The sequence below is a fragment of the Oncorhynchus tshawytscha genome, linkage group LG34 (genome assembly GCF_018296145.1).
Source record: "Oncorhynchus tshawytscha isolate Ot180627B linkage group LG34, Otsh_v2.0, whole genome shotgun sequence".
Classification (NCBI taxonomy): Eukaryota; Metazoa; Chordata; class Actinopteri; order Salmoniformes; family Salmonidae; genus Oncorhynchus; species Oncorhynchus tshawytscha.
This window is the reverse complement of record NC_056462.1, coordinates 1,040,490-1,062,182: the sequence shown is the minus strand read 5'-3', so window position 1 is coordinate 1,062,182 and position 21,693 is coordinate 1,040,490. Positions and strand designations below refer to the sequence as shown.

Genomic DNA, 21,693 nt, shown 5'->3' with positions numbered 1-21,693 from the left:
ACATATCAACCTAATTGAACACTTACGGAGGATTCTGGAGCGGCACCTGAGACAACATTTTCCACCACCATCAACAAAACATAAAATGATCAAATGTATCGTGAAAGAAAGGTGTTGCATTGGATAGTTTCCAGACACTTGTAGAATCTATGCCAGGGTGCATCTGGCTCGTGGTGGCCTAATGCCCTATTAAAGGCATTTTATGTTGGTGTTTCCTTTATTTTGGCAGTTACATGTACTATGACTATGCTCGCAGGAAAACTGAAAATATATTCCAAACATCAGAGTAGTAGAAGTGTAGACACACAAACCTGTTAATCACAATATTTATTGTCGCTTGGACAATACAAAAATAATCACAGTAATAAATGCTAATTGTAATGGAATTCATTGTGTTCTAGCCATGCCGTGACATTAGTTATTGTGTAATTCTCTTTAAAGGGATAGTTTAACCAAATTACAAAATTACATATGCTTGGCACTTAGCCTGTATGCAGTCTAAGGACAAAGTGAGAGACGAAAAAAGCGGGGATATTGACTTGCATTTGGAGAGCAGTTAATTCAAATGAAAGTATGGATTGCTTTCTTACCTTGTCCACAGACTGCATACAGGGTAAGGAAACCGATATGTAATTTGGGTGACTATCCCTTTAAGTCCCAATGTGTGATTAATTCCTATGTATTTACATGGTAGTTACATAGGCAGTTGTAGAGTAATTACAGTGTAAGAAATTATGTGAATCTGGTGAGGTGAATAAATCAGTGAAAGCATACAAAATGTACATCTAGCGATTTTGTAAGAGAATAATCAACATTTCTACATCACCTAAAGAAATCTACAGCAACGGGTGCTAGCTGTATTTAGACCTGGGTACAAATATTAGTTTTCTTTCAAATACTTTAGCTCTGCTCGATTGAGCTTGCATTGTGCAATGAATCCGATGGAATATTGCTAAAAGTGCAAACTCTGCCCATTTGGTGCTCCAGGCAGGCTCAATCAAACGCTCAAAAGATTTTAAATATTAATTGAACCCAGGTTTAGCTGTGTCTCATCATACCATCTATGTTTGCTCAGCCATGAAGTTTGTATTGCTGTAGCATGGTTCTTCGGTCTCACAGTCACTTGTGGTTTTGCCTGACCATTGATCAAAAGCCTCCAAGAAGTAACAAACACCTGGAATATCCGGTGGGAAGTTTGGCGGAAGATCCTGTCTGGTCCGGGGAATGAAGACGAACTCTGGACAATCTTTCAGCAATCTGGAAACCCAAAAGGACAAATGAACCATCTTGAATGTAAATACAACGTTTTAGTATGTGCTGCAGATAGAAATGGAGGCTACGGGGCTCTCTTTTCAATCAACATTGGATCCCGTTTCCTGTGCAAGACCACATAAACAATTTATCTTGTACTGTGAGAATGTGTGTATGAATTTATTGTATAACACAGTTACTGTCTGAAACCAAAAAGCAACAACTGGATAGGAAGTTAAGCACGTTCTCTTGAAACACACAAACAATGTTGTTTTGCCTTCCTTACAAAAAATATACAGTAACATAATCAACCATTACACTGCAATTACACTAGTAATAACAATGTATTAACTTATTTTTACATCTTACTTTAGTAACTGCATTTTAATAATAAAGAGCAACGCAGAAATTTGTAACAATGTTAATGTAGTAATTACAGTGTTATTACACAGGTGCAAGAAGGACTTTATTGAAAGTGCTACCAAATACCCATAAATGTTTTGGACACACATTTCAGAGGCCCTACACCAGGGCTATCTTATTACAGTCCGAGAGAACAACCATAGCCCTTCTGGTTTTCATTATTTCCTTCCAATCAGGGACAGATTTAGACTTGGGAAACCAGGTGGGTGAACTTTCTGGCCAATCAAGTGTTTTGTGAAACTGTTTTCAACGGTGCCCCTAAAGAGACCACACTGAACATCCTAGAATGTGTGTCGTAAAGACCTTGGCTTTATTGACTATGACAAATGTTGGGTAGCCAAATCAGGGTTCTAATTCTATGCCCAACAGTGGACGTAGTGTAAGAACGAAGACTAAATAGTACAGATCCAGGCAAGACCTGTTGACACTATAGGGTTTTATGGTCAATCTTCTGATGAATGCCAGTGCATCTTTCATTATTACGGTGAGTTATAGGTAGCTTGTCATTTGAAGAACACCACACAAAACATAATTTACTGTGTGACTTTTGTGATAAACAGTGTGATCCAAATTAATGAGACGTTCAAATAAAGACATTATAAATACATACATGCTAATGACACGTCCAACGATGCATTATAACCAGATCATAATGATACGTGATCATCAATGCAAAGTGTAAACACAAGACTCTTCAAAACATTTTTTTTTAAATATAAAACATTAGCTAGTGGATGAGCTTAGGGAGATCTGGCAGTGAAATTAACTATAAAATATTTTGGTAGTGCAGAAGTGTTAAGTCACCTGTGGGTTGTGGGGCTAACGTTGATTCTTCTAGGTACGCTACAGGACTCAAACTTATTTGCCAATGTGACGTTGTTGCCAAACAGACAATAGCGCGGCATCATCACGCCAACAACACCGGCCAGAACTGAGCCAGTGTGCAGGCCAATTCTCATCTGTAAATATAAAAAAAGATAACTTGCATTGAAGGAAAAAATTGCAACATTAAATCAAAGCTTCATTGATTATATTACGTTTTCCTTTGAAGTGACAGCTATAAGGTGAAATCAACTTTAATCCAATATAAATATAAATGTTTGTGTATTCGAAAAGTAAAGTTCACCAAGGTGACTTAAAGGAACAACAAATTATGATTGTTCTTCAAAGACTGTCTTGGAAATCACAATCAAGTCATTGCAACTCCTATCTTTTTTGGGAAATCACATTTTGACTGTAGTAAATATAATTTAAATGTAATTTGATGATAATAATTCAAGAACATTTCCCATGCTATCGACTGTGATGCTTTATGTGATAGAACCTTATCCACATGTTCTACTTCTGAATGGATTACTTAGCCAAATTATTACTTTGATTTATTGATTGAATTTATATATCAATTTTCCAGATGCTGCTTTCATAGTAGGGAGGACACTCACCTCATCCACCACCATCAATGTGTGGCACCCACTTTGGTCATGCAAGGCAACCATCAGGTAGCATGGTGTAGAGGTGAAGAGTGATATATGCCAATTAGGAATGATAGGGATGATTAGGTGGCCATGATGGAAATGGGGCCAGGACACCCCTACTCTTACGATAAGTGCCATGAAATTGTAATGACCACAGAGTCAAGATATCCGTTTAACATCCTATCCGAAGGAGTAGGGCAGTCGCATAACTGATAGCAGAGAGCGTTGGATTTGAACCCCTGCTCACAACATTACATAGTATGTGTGTTCTCTGTGTATTCTAGAGGCAGCGGCTTAGACCGCTTGACCACCCAGAACACAAAGTTGTATTTTAGAAGTTACTTGAATGTGATTTAGGCCTGCTTTCTGGAGCATTTTAACCAGAGGGGTATACAAAGCAGGATCTATGAGTTAGCCAGCTACTTTGGAAAATCAACCTGAAATAACTCTAGATTTTCTAGTTCATTAGAGGAAAGCTAAACTTAGATCTGTTTTTGGTTGTTTAGTATATAAGACATATATATATATACACATATATATATAAGTGCACATTTAAAGCTTATCTTCCTAAAGAGCTGGCTAACTCCTTGATCCTGCTTTGTAGTATACCCCTTGTTTTGTGTTCAATGATGCTAATGCTAAACTGTAGCAAAGTGAACAAATCCAAATCATGGTTTGGGTCCATAATCTGTGTTCTAGGTATTCATAAAATATGGGTCAACTACCTCTAAGCTTTCAATATAATGTCAAATGTCAATTAATATATAAAAATACAGAAAGACAGGAACAGCTGAAGCTTTCTCATTATAATCTCCAAATTTGAGATGTTGATGAGACACTGTCAGGTTGCTAGGGAGGTTACTAGCCGGCCTGACATCTGCCCATCCTCTTAACTCTGCAGGTCACACAATACACAGTCTCCCACAACATCTCTGTCTCTGCTCATCAACAACTGGACTCATTCATACTATATCTCTGGACTTGTGGGTTGGTGTGCATGACCAAAGTGAGTGTGACATGCATAAACTGTGACATGTATATAATTCCTGCGTGATGTTCTTATAGTTGTTATATGCTGCCTTTGTGTATAGCTGTATTGTAATATGTGCAGGTAGCATATACATTCATACAGTCCTTCCCTTGTTAATAACCTTGTTACTCTACTTGTGCTATCACTTTTTGCAGGGGTTCCCAACCTGGGGGGGCACCAACGTTTTGCGGGGGGTAAAAAAATTACTACAAATAACAATAGTAATAATAATAATAATCATATAAAATCATTTACAATTCACGATTGTTTATACCAATCTAAGATTATGCATACATTTTCGATGCTTTTGGCAAGAAACAAGCTGTGAAATGCCAGAGGAAGACACGACTCTGATGCCAATGGGAATATATTTTGTTTGTCTCTATGATATTCAGAAGTTGAGCTACAACCTTCTAAAGTCGAGGAGTCAAAGAAATTGGACTTTGCTTGGGAAGTAATCTTATACGATGTGTGACTGTTGCTACCAATTGATCTATTCACTTTCTGAAAAAGAGAACATGTATAATTAAATTGAGGGTTTTATAAATAAAACATATTTGGTAGTGGAAAAACATTTGGGTAAATCGGGTCTAGAGTTCCATATCCATTATTATTATTAGTATTATTATTTAGCCTACCGAAAAGATGTAATGGGTTTTGTTAAACTACGTAGAATTACAGGAAATGAGCTTCAAAACTACAACATTGTCCTAGGTCCGTCAAGTTAAACAAAATCAATTATAAAAGCTGTATTTAATATAGGCTATCTCAATAAACATGAATTAATCTAATGTGTGAAAAGGGGGGCCCTGGGGGAAAATGTTGGGAACCCTTATTGCATTGTGTACAGTGTATTCATTACCTCTGTTTCTCCTGTTTCAGAACCATTACCTTTCTTTATCCCCATGTACATCTCCGTCTGTGTGTGTGAATAAAATTCCTTGTGTGTAACTCTTGAGGTTGCCTCATCCCCCTCTTAACGGGGGAGGTGCTAGCGTGTCATAGATCAGCACAAATGGAGAGTCACTCTCTTTCAGATGAACAATATTGTCATTCTAGATATAAACAAAAACCAGCTACCAGGGAACAACTTTGTCTACATCTTGAGCAAATGGCGTAACAGTAGAAAAGCCTGAAAATCAGTTTTGTGTACAAAACTCTCTTGTCCAGGCAACTTCCTGTGCTACACAGTGCCATTCTGAAAAGGGCTTTCCATTGATGGTTTCACACTGTGAAGAAGGTCAGCTGTAACACTCACCTTGATTGGCTCACCAGTGGGCGTCCTGACCTCATCGGACAGCTCCATCATCTTCAGCGCCATGAGGGCAATCTGCACTGCATGAGTCTCGCTCTCCTTGTGCAAGCCACCGGCCACACAGTACGCATCACCGATAGTCTCCACCTAGATACAGTCGAAAAGAATAGTTTAATATCCCATAGACAAACTACATGGCATACAGTTAACTTCATCACAAGATTTGTATAATATCAGATAGCATAGATCAGAGAGGGGGAACCATTCAACTTTTTTTTTTAAAGATGTGCCCCCATTGTCTACAGACCCTCTGATCTTAATTTCTACATTGACTGTACAGAGAGAGAATAGTTGTATGATGTATGCATAGGACTTTAAGTTGAAGGATTGTTTTTCTAGCCCTCTTAATTCCTTTATTTGTGCGTTAGACCATTCCAATTCATATACTCCTAATGAAAAGCACAAGTAATAGAAAACACGTCAAGTGAGCAAAAACTACTGTACCTATTTTAATTTGTCACACAGTCTTCCCCTACAGGTAGATGTTGACACATTCAAACACAAACACATTAAAACAATCATCAGGGCCAATTTAATCAGTGTGAATTAGCATCAAAATAGTTCTTCTGGGAGGTGTTTGTTTATGTTTTACTCCGGAGCAGGAGAGCACTCGACAGTGAACAATGTGAGGTCAAATTTGATGTTCCAAATGGCACTCCATATAGTGAATTGTAGTGCACAATTAAGGGAATAGAGTGCCATTTGGAAAGCAGCCAAATCTATTTTTGGACCGGGAATGGAAACAGAGGTCCTAAAGGAACCTCTGACTTCCCAGTACTTTACGAATGATCCGTCAGACATGCTGTTCTCCTCTGTTATACTTCAGTGACACACTGATTACATTAGCCAAACTCCCCGCAGATTACAGGACAGTTGGCTGAGAGCAAGCAAGTTTGGCCATGAGACAAGTACAGTCTGTTCTTTAAGAAATATTAAACCTAGATAAAATGGTGGAATTGTGTCATTTTTGCCCAAGACTTGTGTAATCTATGAGAGAACGCAACGGAAATAACTTTCTACCATGAATTTAAAGTACTTTTGTGCCTAAATCACATAACAGTCTTATCCTGACAAGGTCAAAAACAACCATGGTCTTTCCCCTTTTTGGAGAATGTGCATCTCTTTTATATTGCAGACTCTTATTTTGGAGTAGACCTTTTAATTATTGATGGACTGTTAAGAATGCAAAACTATTATTCTCTCTAAATTGCTTTGGTCAAGACATAACTGCTAAGTATTGTCTATATTAATACATTGATGAATTATTGCTAAATTATGCAAAAGAAAGAAGTAAACAAGCCTCCACTCTCAAATGATTCATATCAGTTAACACATTCTTATAAAACGCTATCGAAGAGTAACATAAGGCATATCTAACCTTATTACCTCCATGGCTAAATTAATTCAAATTAAGCCGTATTCATGATGGGATGAACATGATATGGGAATGCCAGCAAGGGTCTGCAGTCAACAACATAAATTGTTGTTCTAAAAAGAATCTGTTGATATAAACATAATATTATATAGAGTGCCTTCCCTATTCAATCCAACCCCATAATAGGGGATGTGGAATAAGACTAAAGAAACATTTTGGGCACATTTGGAGTCCATTTTCCCAATAATGTTAATTTTAGCTGTTACACTGTAAGGCACTTTTTGCTGTTTCATTTCAACTGCTGTTTAACTGGTGTTTTACTGAGAATTTATATGATTTTCTGGTACTTAATTCCACACAATTGATAACTGCATTGTACCAAATGTTGCGTAGTGTTTCAATTAATTCAATCGATCCCCATAAAAAAATATATTCAGTGGTTATTATTCTGAATTTAGTTTCACCTTTATCAGTCCAAGTAATTACCAGGCACTTTGCAAAATAAAGCGTAACCACTAAACAATGTTTAGTTTTATCTGGTAAATCCAGTTTTGATTGAGAAGTTCCCTGAGTTTCCTTGGGCCTTGCTTTAACACACACCTTGTATACATCCAGCTCCCCGCAGTGGTGGTCAAAGCGTGTGTACAGCTCATTGAGCATAGTGACCACCTGCATAGGTGTGCAGCGTGAACACACGGCCGTGAAGCCCACGATGTCAGAGAACAGCATGGTGACATTCTCAAACTCCCTGGCATCCACCGTGTGGCCTTGCCAAAGTTCCTGGGCAACCGTCCCCGGGAAAATGGTGAAAAGCAGATCCACCGTCCTCTTTTTCTCTTCCTCCAGGGCGAGGTGAGCGTGCTCCAGGGCCGCCTTGGCCTTGCCTAGGCGCTTCTTCAAGCCGTCCTGAGCCTTGGCCTGCTCACCCACCAGGACTACGTCGCGCAGGGCGTTGTGAATGGGGATGTCAGACAGGTAGAGGCCCCGGCCAGTCAGCTCCTCCAGCTTGTCTACGCACGGGGAGCCCAGGAAGAGGATGACATTGGACTCTGAGATGTAGATCATCTGGCCTTTCAGGTCCATGAGCTAGAAGAGATGGAAACAAGGCATGAGATAAATGTCTTTGTCTGGGTTCTCCATGCTAAATGGTACATACACAGTCAGGTCCAAAATTATTGGCACACTTGATAAAGTTGAGCAAAAAAGATGATATAAAATAAATAATACAAATACTGAACTATTTTGTATTCTCAAATTCAATTACTCAGAGAAAGAGATTTGGTTTAACAAGTAATTTAAAGCCTTTTTCTAAAATGTTTAATGAGATTGGAGAACACGTTGGGAGGGATCTTAGACCATTACTCCTTACAGAATCTTTCCAGATCCTTGATATCCTTCTGTCACGCCATGACCTTAGTATTCTTTGTTTTCTTTATTATTTTGGTTAGGTCAGGGTGTGACATAGGTGATATGTGTGTTTTTGTCTCTTTCTTAGGATGTTTGGACTGTCTAGGGGTTTTTGTAGATTTATGGGGTTGTTTTCATCTAGGTGTTTATGTTGGTCTATGGTTGCCTAGATTGGTTCTCAATCAGAGGCAGGTGTTTATCGTTGTCTCTGATTGGGAACCATATTTAGGCAGCCATCTTCTTTGGGTATTTTGTGGGTTATTGTCTATGTTATGTTGCATGTTTGCACAGTGTTTATAAAGTGGTCATGGTCATTGTTTTTTGTTTAAGTGTTCTTGTTCTTCATTTCAATAAAGAAAAATTTATTCACACTGCGCTTTGGTCCCCTCCATACGACGATCGTGACACCTTCATCTGCTCTTATGGAGTGCCTTCAATTCCTTCCACAGGTTTCCAATGGTACCTGTACTGTAGTATGGATACTGGGGATATTTTGCTTCCACTGGTCCTGGGGCCATTGTCAAGGTCAACGGCATCATGAACTACCAAGTACCAGGACATTTTAGCCAAAAACCTGGTTGCCTCTGCCAGGAGGCTGAAACTTGGCCTCAAGTGGATCTTCCAGCAAGACAATAACCCCTAGCACACATCAAAATCCACAAAAAAAAGGTTGATTGACCACAAAATTAAAATGTTGCAATAGCCATCTCAGTCTTTTGCAATGGCCATCTCAGGACATTAACCCCATTGAAAACCTGTACATAAGTGCAGACAAAGGATTTGAAGGGTCTAGAAATATTCTATATGGAGGAATGGTCTGAGGTCCCTCCCAATGTGTTCAATCTCATAAAACATGTAAGAAGAAGTCTCAGTAGCCATTATCCTCGCAAGGGGAGGGTGGCGGAGTATGGAAAACAGTGGTGCCAATAACTTGGACCCCTATCTTTTTATGATTTGTTTGTATTACTTGTTAAACAAAAATTATTTCTCTGAGCAATTGTATAAGTATAAAATAATAAGATTTTCACAAAAAAAATGTGCATACAATATAGCTAAGTATTATTTCTCTCAGATTTTGTGTACAAATTTATTTCCATCCCTGTTTGTCACGACTCCCACCGAAGTTGGCTCGTCTTCCTGTTCGGGCGGTGCTCGGAGGCGGTGCTCGGAGGTCGTCGTCACCGGTCTACTAGCTGCCAGCGATCCCTTTTCCCTTTTCTCTTGGTTTTGTCTTATTGGTTACACCTGTTTCTTGTTTAGGTTTTAGTTGGGCTATTTAAGCTGGTAATGCCCGCCTGCTCTTTGTGCGGGCTTATTTTTTCCTCTGTTCATGTTAGTGGTTGTGCGATCTCCTTTGTTTTTCTCCGAACTGGTTGGGTCCTCTGGTTTTGGATCGGTCTTGTTATTGCGCCTGGTGTTTTGGCGTGACCATTTTACCTGCGCCGGAATAAAACATTGTTCTTTACCCTCTGCTTCCTGCGCCTGACTCAGCACCCACTACGCATAGAGTGCGTTACACTGTTAATGAGCATTTCTCTTTGCCAACGTAATCCATCCACTTGACAGGTGTGGGAAGAAGCTGATTAAACAGCATGATCATCATCATAACTATTCCCAAGGTCATTGTTGTAAATGAGAATGTGTTCTCAGTCAACTTGGTAAACCTGGTAAAATAATGGTAAAAAATGTATAAACTCAATAAAATCTTTGACATTTTTGCATGTTGCTTTTATATTTTTTTCAGTGTATTTACTTTATACAATTTTGCTCATCTTTGTCCAGGGTACCAATCATTTTGGACATGACTGTCAGTATTGTCTTTAGTTGTTCAGGCTCTGGACACTACTACAAGGTACACAAAGAAAACAGATCTGATTAAATCATCTGTCATTGAATGGCATATAATTGCCCAAATTACTAATCAAGGGTGAGTTTGCCAAAAGCGTTGTAGTTTATGTAGCTAGATAGCACAAAGTGAACAAAATTCTCCAACTGATGTTATGTTACGAAATTGTAAATGTACAATATGTTACAAATTTTCTAAATGTACATGTTACAAATTTTCTAAACGTATGATGTGTTACGAATTCCAGCAAGCTGGCTAACATTTGCTAGCTGTCTAACATTAACTAGGCTAGGGGTTAGGGTTGGAGGTTAAGGTTAGAGTTAAGTTTAGGTGTTAGGTTAAGGGAAGTGTTATCTAACATTCTAAGTAGTTGCAAAGTAGTAACTAGTTGAAAAGTTGCTAATTAGCTAACGTTGTCTGTAATGAGATATGAACTCGCAACCTTTGGGTTGCTAGACATTTGCTTTATATGCCTGACCAACCACCCTACTTTTGTTTTTTGCATTAAGTAACCATATGTCTTATGTAACCAAATCATACTAATTTGAGTGTCCCGGATTTCAATTTACTATATTAAATCTAGTCTATGAGCCCCGGCTGTCCAATTCCATCCTGGGCTTATGTTGTTCTCTACCTCAGGGGGAGCATTCCGCTAATTAGCACATAATAATTAACAATGCAGCATTTTGCCTTTCTGAATCTTTCTAAATCTACATTTAGACAACCTTCGATTCCATGTGAGTCATTCGTCTCAACTCCAAAGGGTCATATCCAGCAGACCTGAGTTCAAATGGTTTTGGAAATCAAAGACTGAGTCTGCTTAAGCCAGACAGAAAGTAGATGTTTCAAGGATATAGTATTTTCCACCTAACTTTCCACTGAAAAACGATAGTGGGAACTCCGCTCAGTCGTCTTTCTACGGCTGCTACGTTAGGTTAGCTTAAACATGACTGTACTGCCAAATGGGCGGGTTTGCACCTTTGGGACTGTTCCATTGAACCAGGCGAGCTCAATAAAGCATCAATCAGGACTTCAAATACCATTTGAACACAGGTCTGATATTCAGTCGAAATAGGGTCATACCCTCCCTGTGTCATCGGCCATGGAGCCACCTTGGTGCTTTATCCGAATGATGAACTGTGTGTTCAGCATAGTCAAGATGCCTTGGAAGGTGCACCTGATCTGGGGCGTGACGATGGCAAAGTGCTCCAGGAAGGCAGTGGGCCGCCTCGGGCCGTCCTTTCGGCTAAGTCTCTTCCGGAGGCCATCCCCGATTTGCATCAGGCCCAGGTCCTGATCCAGAAAGAGGTGGAAGGGGAAGGTGGAGGAGAAGAGCGAGGTGGGCATGGTCCCAACTGACGTGGCCCTCATGGGACTGGGGCTCAGGCTCTTGGCGTTCTTCACCACCACCGAGTAGAGCAGGCTGGGCTGCCGGGGCCCAGCCTGAAACTGCAAGGGGCCTACGCTCTCCTTGGTGCCTTCTTGAAGGTCCATCTCCATGTCCATCAACACCTCCACGGTGGTGTCGTAGAGCAGGCGGGCGGCCGCCTTGATGACCCCAGGGAAGAAGAGCTCCGTGGTCTGCCTGGGGTTGAAGTAGTAGACGGTGAGCAGACCCAGATCCTTGTCCAGGCACAACACCGACGCTTCTTCATTGTTGACATAATCTGTTCTCCTGTCTGGTTCGGCTTGCAGAGCGGCTGGTGCTAGCGGGTTTGGGCTGCAGCTCTGTTTCAACAGGACATTGAAGCTGTTCAGGAAGTCGCTGAGGGCTCCCCCCACTACCCGCAGAATATGGCCGTCCTCGTCGAAGCACGTTTGGAACAGCTCTTCACCAAGGGAGACTTTCAAAGCGTCCATGTGAATACCTGGTTGTAAAAAGGAGGGCAAAACAGTCATTAAATGTAATAGAATAGAATAACGCTATGTAAATAAAAAATGAAATACAATACTGTATATTAGAATAGAAAATAATACAAACGAATAGAAATAAAACATTTTTATTTTCCACACAAGGTAAAAAAGATGTGCTTTTTGTTTCACAGAGGCGTTAACATAACAGACATCCAAAATCCAAAACATCCAAAATGGAATAAAAGCAACTCATGTTCAGTGTTTGAATTTGATCAGCTTTACAATACCTGTTTTTAGAGAATAATTCTTCATGATCTCCATTAAATTCTCTGGTCGATCAAAGCTCCTATCTTGACAGATGTCTGCGTAACACACAGAAGGGCTGTGGACAGAAGTTATATTAGTATTATATTAGTAAGCACTGCACTCCCCACATTAAGAAATGGGTCTAGATATGGTATTCCTTGAAATCCCATGCATGTTATGAAAAAAAGTTTCTAACCTACAGTTTGGCTATTTTTCCTATTCCTTGTATTGCCTTCAAAGCCATCTTGCTGATTGACCATATACAGGTCGTGATACATGGTGCATCCATGCATGGCATGTAGTCAATAGGTCTTCAATAAAAATAATATCTGAACGCATTCAATTGAACTGAACATTGTCATTTATTATAATCATGACCTTTGACAATAATGAAATATCAAGGCGGCATAGTTTAAAATCATTAATTTCGCCAACATTTATTAGACTTATTTCTTACCATTTCGTGTCTAACGTATGTTGTTTCATCATTTGCAGAAAGGCAGTATGCAGTCTTTGAAACTGTAAACAACAAGTCGAGAAGTTTATTGACAAGATATTTGTATAAGAAATCTTATAGTTTGGCCCATTGCAATCACATCAACACAACAGCAAACAAATCATTTGGTTCGAGATAAAACCAGCAAAACAGACGTTTTTTTCCTTCGAACTGTACATGTTCCACGGTGTAAACTGCTCTCTTCTGAGACTACACTCAACAACAGTGCACAAATCAATTCTGATGAATGTTTTGAGAAATTGCTTTATTGTAGTACAATCTCAATTTACCTCCGGACATGCCAATTTGCGGATGCTCTCGCCTAATGAATGGAGATTGACTCTAGTCTTGCTTGTCTTCCTTTGAGGTAGCACCTCCGATACATTTCCATACACATCCTTGGAAATTGCCAGTACATCCCCGGTATGGTGACTTATACATTCCTCAAAGTCTCCGGGTTCGTCCATACGACCGATACCGGAGAACGGGCATTCTCCAGAGATTTTCAGGTCTTTTAATTTTGCGCAAAACATTCTTAGTGCTTATCCTCATCTCTTGGTTACATGCAAATGTCTACATTTTGGACACGCATCTCCTGTCTCAGTTGGAAACTCCATTCCCACATCATGGCATTCGCAAGGGAGCGAGGAGAAAAAAGGTATTATTTTATGCGCATCCTCTCTTGTGGACACCTGTCTTTCTCCCTTTCGTATGTTATAAATGATCCGCACCTATGCCAGCTACCACATACAATATCAATGGTAAATTACATGGGCAAAAGATGAGTGAAATACCATTATCATAAACCAATGAAAACCGACAGAAGAGTCGACCTGGCCAATCGATGCGCGAGTAGGTTGGGCTCTTAAAAAATATATCAGTATGAAATGCCTTGTAGACTACTCCGCGCGTGCAGTGGACGGTTAAAGATTTGGATGATGAAATGTGCGCAATACCGTTACGCACGAATGACTAACTGTGACTTGTCATTGGTATTTTTGGTGTGACACCCCGAAATACAGGCTTTAAATTCAGGCTTTTAATTATTTTAGTAAAGGTATTTATCATGACGGGCGGTGTTATGTTTTTTGTTTTTACAGACGGGCATTTAATCGTATATTCTCGGCCTACACGACGAAATTCCATGTTGATGTCAAGGGGAAAATTGGGTTGGAGATACGATTAACGTTTTGTTCTTCCAGCACATATTTGTAAATCCGTTTTACAAATGATGGTAGTCCTATATACTATTCATTTTACACCATTTATCCATCCCAAAACTGCGTATAGTAGGCTAGACATGACAGATGCATGTTGCATAAGAATTCCCATTACTGCCCAAATTCTAATTCTCATTTATTGTGCTTATAATAGTGTACCTGGAATAATACATGGGCTACTTTAATTGTATTGCTATTTGCTGGAAGGCCTAAATATATATTGTGTGGTCACGTTGACAGACTTGTTCTTATAGAACAACAACATACAATTACATTGCAAGAGTTGAACATAATTTGAAGTAGCCTATAGGTCTATATTTATATCTCACAAAAAAATAATATTTATTTTGCTATTATATCACCCTTCCCACTTGTATCAACAGGGAATCTGTTGTAACCAACAAATATCACTACATCTAGAAGCCTACAGGGGAGAGCCTTGCCAGTAAATTGCCTCATAAGATTTTGGTTCTAAAAATTTCACATTCAGCAATGACAGTTATCCAACGGTGTATGCTACTTGTGATTCAAGGAGAACTGTATGGGGACTCAAGATAGTAGACAGACAGTAATCAAATTAAGACTCTTTAATCTCTTTCAAGACTCCTTTTAAGGTCTATTTAAATTGGAATTTATTACGGTTTACAAAATAACATTCCTATTGTAAATAATATGGTAATATATAACACACAATAACCCATATCTATCAATTAATCACCAACATGTAAGCTGTGGCAATGGCACACCATTTGGACTGTTTTACTTATTTCCCCGTAACTCTTTGCTATGTCAGCTTTGAATTACATCAGTGACCCTGGTTGCTGTGGAAACGCCAGCAAACCCCAGAGTACATTTTATGGGGTTTAGACAGAATGAGAGAAGACGAGGCAGGACCAGAGAGAAGTGAGTCCTCCAAATTGGGCACACGATGCTTACTCTTTCTTTTTACAAGCCCCAGTCAACATCCCTTCTTTTTATCCATGTCTATTACACCACAGGCTTTCCTTAGGTCTTCTCTTGGAAAACAGAATTACCAAGGATAAGAAGTAGGCTGTATGCATTCGGAAAGTATTCAGAACCCTTGACTTTTTCCACATTGTTACGTTACAGCCTTATTCTGAAATGGATTCAATTGTTTTTTCTCTCCTCATCAATCTTCACACAGTTCACATAATGAAAAGCAAAAACAGGTTTTTAGAAATGTTTGCAAAAATAAATAAATGAAGTATGACATTTACATAAGTTTTCAGACCTATTACTCAGTACTTGTTGAAGCACATTTGGCAGTGATTACAGCCTCTAGTCTTCTTGGGTATGACGCTACAAGCTTGGCAGACCTGTATTTGGGGAGTTTCTCCCATTCTTCTCTGCAGATCCTCTCAAGTTCTGTCAGGTTGGATGGGGAGTGTCTCTGCACACCTATTTTCAGGTCTCTTCAGAGATGTTAGATTGGGTTCAAGTCCGGGCTCTGGCTGGGCCACTCAAGCACATCCAGAGACATGTTTCGAAGCCACTCCTGCATTGTCTTGGCTGTGTTCTTAGGGTCGTTGTCCTGTTGGAAGGTGAACCTCTGGAACAGGTTTTCATTCTCTCTGTACTTTGCTCTGTTCATCTTCGCCTCGATCCTGATTAGTTTCCCAGTCCCTGCCGGTGAAAAACATCCCCACATCATGATGCTGCCACCACCATGCTTCACGATAGGGATGGTTCCAGGTTTCCTCCAGACGTGACGCTTGGCATTTCGGCCAAAGAGTTCAATATTGGTTTTATCAGACCAGAGAATCTTGTTTGAGAGTCCTTTAGGTGCCATTGGCGAACTCCAAGCAGGCTGTCATGTGCCTTTTTCTGTGTGGCTTCCGCCTGGCCACTCTACCATAAAGGCCTGATTGGTGGAGTCGTCTCCACAGAGGAACACTAGAGCTCTGTCACAGTGATTATCGGGTTCTTGGTCACCTCCCTGACCAAGGCCCTTCTCCCCCGTATGCTCAGTTTGGCCAGGCGGCCAGCTCTAGGAAGAGTCTTGGTAGTTACAAACTCCTTCCCTTGGGGACCTTCAATGCTGCAGACATTTTTTGGTATCCTTCCCCGAGATCTGTGCCTAGACTGTCTCGGACCTCTACGGACAATTCCTTCAACCTCATGGCTTGGTTTTTGCTCTGACATGCACTGTCAACTATGAGACCTTATCTAGACAGGTGTGTGCCTTTCCAAATCATGTCCAATCAATTGAATTTACCACAGGTGGACTCCAATTAAGTTGTAGAAACATGTCAAGGATGATCAATGGAAATAGGATGCACCTGAGCAAAATTTTCGAGTCTCATAGCAAAAGGTTTGAATACTTACAGGTATTTCTATTTTTTGTTTTTAATACATTTGCAAAGATTTCTAAAAACCTGTTTTCACTTTGTCATTATGGGGTATTGTGTGTAGATTGATGAGGGGAAAAACATATTTAATACATTTTCGAATAAGGCTGTAACGTAACAAAATGTGGAAAAAGGAAATGGGTCTGAATACTTTCTGAATGCACTAACAGTACAGTGACATAGTGCATCATGTCTTAATTATTGTTTCAAAGTGCATCCCAACCCTCATAATAAGACACACCTGGAGACAAATTAGGACAGACGCATTCATCTTATGCGATTTACAGTTGTGTGTGCATACATTTTCATACAGGTGGCCCAGACAGATTCGAACCCACAATCCTGACACTGCAAGCGCCATGCTTTGCCAACTGAGCCACATATTACATGTTCAAATGTATTTACATAATTACATAAATAATAATGTATCTCCCCTGGGTTAATGCCTAGCTATGTAGGATATAATGAAGTATTACTGTGAGCATCACCATTAGTGTTCTGCATGTGTATGCCGCCAACTTGATTTGGCATCGAAGTAACAACCCCCATTAGCTAATGGAAAGCCCCTCCCACCATCTCCCCCTCTCTTAATCACACTTCTTATCTTCACTGCCTAGACTGCCAAGTCACACGCGCACCCGCGCACAAACGTCGACTCCCTAGCCAAGCCTGCCCTCTCCCCCTCATCATCTGCCCATCTTGCATGCCCACTTCCATGCCCAAAATCTGTCTGAGAATCCCACAGGTATAGCCGACACACTCCCACACACTGTAGGCTGATTTCCTGGACCAGATTACTCTTGGACTAAGAAGAATGTTCAATAGAGAATCTCCATTGAAAGTGATTTCTAATCCAGGACTAGGCTTTATCTGTTTCCAGGACTAGGCTTTATCTGTTTCCAGGACTAGGCTTTATCTGTTTCCAGGACTAGGCTTTATCTGTTTCCAGAAACAATACTGATATGTCTTGCCCATGCTTGGGCCTATTCACAACTGGACTGGTCATTATACTTTTTATACCATAGTGCTGCATGTGAAGGTTGCTAAGGAATCCGAAATGTAATGTAGCCCACACCACAGTCCAGTGTGTTTACACAGAGTAGGCAATGTCCATCTGTTTCAACTGTTACCAGACTCAAACACTCCAGCAGACATAAGTGGCTGTGGGGTCCCGAAAATAGAGTTTAACTTCAATAATTTTGTTGCAATTTTACTTTTGGCAGGTATACTGTATAACACGGTTACCTTCCCAATGCTGTCACAAGCTCATACTTTTAAGATAACTAAATGTTTATCTTCTTGACATTATGCTTATCTTGTGTAACATTTGAGAGTCTAAACTGGTCAAATAATGGTTGAATGATAATAATGGAGGGGCTGCGGTTCTGAATTCTCTGGAAGCCTCTTCTCTACAGCTAAAAATGTATGGGATTCCCTACTGTACAGACTGAGAAATATGAAGGGAAGGTGGCCACAAAAATATGTAAGTAAAGTAGAGGTAACGCCTCGATCACACCAACAGCGTCATTGCACAAAATGGTATACAGCATCATCTGGATATGTGTGCAACAAACATCACCTTCTGCTACCATTTCTGTCAAGCAGTCTACGCATACAATTTGACGCATACGGTTCGACAAATACAAAGTGTGCACCGCACAGAACGCACTGCAAGTGCCTCTGCAAGGCAAACGCAGTGTTCCATTCGAAATTAATGTACTTCTGGTGTGCTAAAATGCAATGACGCTGTCGGTGTGATCAAGGCGTAAATAAATGCATGCACATAATGTGATACAGATGTTTTGCTTTGGGGAAGAGGCTTTCATCGGGGTGGGACAAGGGCAAAAGTGGGGTTATCTTCGGGAACCGCAGCCTCCGCCTAATAATAATCAGAAATGAGTTCTCACAGTTTAAAATGTCAAACTACATCACTGCTTTACTGTCGGACCACCTTTTCATGTATTTCATAACTTAAGTCTGTATTTACATCATATCTTCCTAAAATGGACACTGACCAGTGGGATGTTGTGGGATCCCATAACCATCTTTCTCTATTACAAAGTCAAAATCATCAGTCACTCAAAAACAAACAATGTGTTGACTAGCCTACCACGCTAGCACATGGTCAAGATTATAAACAAACATATCCGCAGTGTTCAATGGTTCATATAAAGCCAAACAGCAGCTACTTGACTCACAAACTTGTGTTTACATAAAGCCAGCTGTGAAAAGTTCTCAAAGTTTGTGTGGCACATATTCGTTGAAAATCACCAATCCCAGCTTTAATATGAAAATGTATGTGTGCTGCTACACTCAGTCTGCCACATGAAGGTGTATATAATTCAAAATGAGTTGGAATAGATTTTTGAGTTTAGTAGGGTCAAACCTCTCCTCTCCTTTACAAGAAAAAGATGGAATTGATCGAGGAAAGTATATGGCCTCAAAATTGTGCTTTCCCTCTCTGATTAGATTTTGCTGGTGACTCCCTGAAGTAAGCTGGTGTTGAGAAAACACAGAGGTATTACCATATGTAATGGAAAATGAAATAGCCTGGCGTTGTCGTTTACAAAGCACTCTCACTTACTCTGAAATATTTTTTCCCCTAACACTCCAGCAATATGAGGGAGAGCGTGAGAGTGTTCTGACTGTCTGTCTGTCTGTCTGTCTGTCTGTCTGTCTGTCTGTCTGTCTGTCTGTCTGTCTGTCTGTCTGTCTGTCTGTCTGTCTGTCTGTCTGTCTGTCTGTCTGTCTGTCTGTCTGTCTGTCTGTCTGTCTGTCTGTCTGTCTTTCTGTCTGTGCTTGAATAAGAGTTTGCATGTCTGTTTCCCTCAGCAAATAGTATGCATATCACTTTCGCTATGTGCAAAATGACATTGATTTGACAGTGAAGGTCATTCAGCGGCATCAATAGTGAACAACCATTAGAAAACTATGGAAACCCATTAGCTCTAAACTTGTGACACAATAACCGAGTCATTCTGAAAACCACACAGCTATCATGACCTTTACATTTCATCAAAGCAGCTGGCCAAGATGGCCGCTGTTCTGCCATTCTGTGCTTGTCTACGCCAGGGTTTATTCTGAGCATATCAAAGTTGTGTACTGGGCATGTGATCAAACAAAGGACTGTAACCTTTTCCATTCTGTACCGAGGCCCCTGCACTCTATGTGCTACTGTCACACCTCGTTACAGCTTCCAAATTGAACTTGAATGATTAAGCCCAAGCGGAAACAATCTATGAATACCTTCTTATTGCCCAGATTTAAGAAGGAGGTGACAGAAGTTCATTGCTGTCGCTTCCAGGTGAATGGACCCACTTAGTATATGGATGATGATATCAGAGAAAATGCATGCAGTGTGGGGGCCAATTTCTCAGAGTCCTTGACCTAGACTGAAAGAGCCTGCCAACTCCGTAAGTAGGAGATTTTGTGCTGAACACCACCAAGGCAGAATCTCATTCCCCTGTCTCTCCAGCCTTTTTTCCTGCTTCATTTAGGCCCTACATTTTAGGGATATGATTCCGTACACTGCAGCTAGGTTTTTGGTGTGTGTGTGTCCATAATTATTCACAGCTGAACACCATAGCTACAAACCATCCATAGGGAATGCCATTTACGGATGTCCATCCAGCTAGGGCTCTGCATCTCAATTTTGAAATGACGAAAACCTTATTTTTGTTGTTGTGATGTGCCAGTCTATTCCTTTAGGCTAACGTATTTAACGCTAAAACAGAACAAAAATCAGGGTCAGTATAGTGGAAAGTACTAGGTTAATATTATTTTTTCAATATACTGTACTATGCTTCTGAATGTTTTTATACAATTTTCAGGATATAAAATCAAATGGTGAAACCAGGGCTGGCGCTGAGAACGAATCAGTTGGATGGGCATTTGATTTGATCTATAGGCAGGCCTGTTTTTTCACAGATCCTCCTGTGGGTGTCAATCGGTGTTATAATAAAGACCATAGGCAGCTAGGGGGTTTCAAATTTGGGGAAGCTGTAAAATGTACACTGAGTCGGGAAGCAAGTTCAGGGAGTGAATACGTTTAATTAATAAATTAACTAAACAAGAAACAACCAGCACACCGACATGAAACAGAATGGCAACGGGGGAGGAAACCAAAGGGAGTGATATATAAAGGGCAGGTAATCAAGGAGGTGATGGAGTCCAGGTGAGTGTCATTATACGCAAATGCGCGTAACGCTGGTGGCAGGTGTGCGCCTTAAACGAGCAGCCTGGTGACCTAGAGGCCGGAGAGACATAAGCTCACAACTTATCCTACCATTTTGACCTATGTGCCAATTATGACTATTTATATGTGCATTTTTGTGGAACAGCTTCATTTCAATAATAATGTTTTTTGTTTATCAAAATGATTGTCACATGGCATAAAAATATGAATTAAAATTCTAAATAATCTGAAAGTTAAAATTCAACTAATGCAAGAGCACCAGCCTTTGCCATATGGACACATTTAAATGCTCCTGAGTGGTGCAGCGGTCTAAACCACTGCATCTCAGTGCTAGAGGCGTCACTGCAGACCCTGGTTCTGTACCCTGTTGTCATTTATCTTGCTCCTTTGCACCCCAGTATCTCTATTTGCACATTAATTTTCTGCACATTCTACCATTCCAGTGTTTAATTGCTATATTGTAATTACTTTGCCACCATGGCCTATTTATTACCTTACCTCTCTTATCCTACCTCATTTGCACATGCTGTATAACTCTGTGTTGTTGTATGTGTCAAACCGCTTTGCTTTATCTTGGCCAGGTCGCAGTTGCAAATGAGAACTTGTTCTCAACTGGCCTACCTGGTTAAATAAAGGTGAAATCTTTTTACATTTTTTAAATCACAACCGGCCATGATTTGGGATTCCATAGGGCGGCGCACAATTTGTCAGGGTTGAGTGGCTGCTGCCAACATTCTGACTCATCTCTAGCCAATTTAATAATGAAAAATGTATGTAATAAATGTACCACAAGCCACTTTAAACAATGCCACTTTATATAACGTTTACGTACCCTACATTACTCATCTCACCCTACTTACTCATCTCATATGTATATATTGTACTCTATACCATCTACTGCATCTTGCCTATGCCGTTCGGCCATCGCTCATTCATGTATTTTTATGTAGATATTATTCATTATTATTAATTCCTTTAAACTTGTGTGTATAAGGTAGTTGTTGTGAAATTGTTAGGTTAGATTACTTGTTAGATATTACTGCATGTTCGGAACTAGAAGCACAAGCATTTCGCTACACTCGCATTAACATCTGCTAACCATGTGTATGTGACAAATACAATTTGATTTGA

At 40.1% G+C, this 21,693-nt stretch overlaps 1 protein-coding gene across 2 annotated transcripts; it reads right to left on the bottom strand.

Annotated features, from left to right (window-relative positions):
• Positions 1 to 310: 310 nt before the first annotated feature.
• On the bottom strand, positions 311 to 13,627 carry gucy1a1 (guanylate cyclase 1 soluble subunit alpha 1). Of its 2 annotated transcripts, XM_024398381.2 has the most exons (8): positions 13,069 to 13,623; positions 12,740 to 12,801; positions 12,264 to 12,358; positions 11,206 to 11,990; positions 7,470 to 7,955; positions 5,438 to 5,581; positions 2,479 to 2,633; positions 311 to 1,257 (listed from the first exon to the last, which is right to left on the bottom strand). In XM_024398381.2, exons 1-8 carry the CDS (start codon positions 13,309 to 13,311, stop codon positions 1,062 to 1,064), a joined length of 2,166 nt encoding a protein of 721 aa, XP_024254149.1. In that variant the 5' UTR covers positions 13,312 to 13,623; the 3' UTR covers positions 311 to 1,061. The 2 variants fall into 2 exon arrangements, with proteins under 2 accessions (XP_024254149.1, XP_024254150.1); XM_024398382.2 differs by lacking the exon at positions 2,479 to 2,633 and having other exon boundaries at positions 13,069 to 13,627.
• Between the last annotated feature and the right edge of the window lie 8,066 nt (positions 13,628 to 21,693).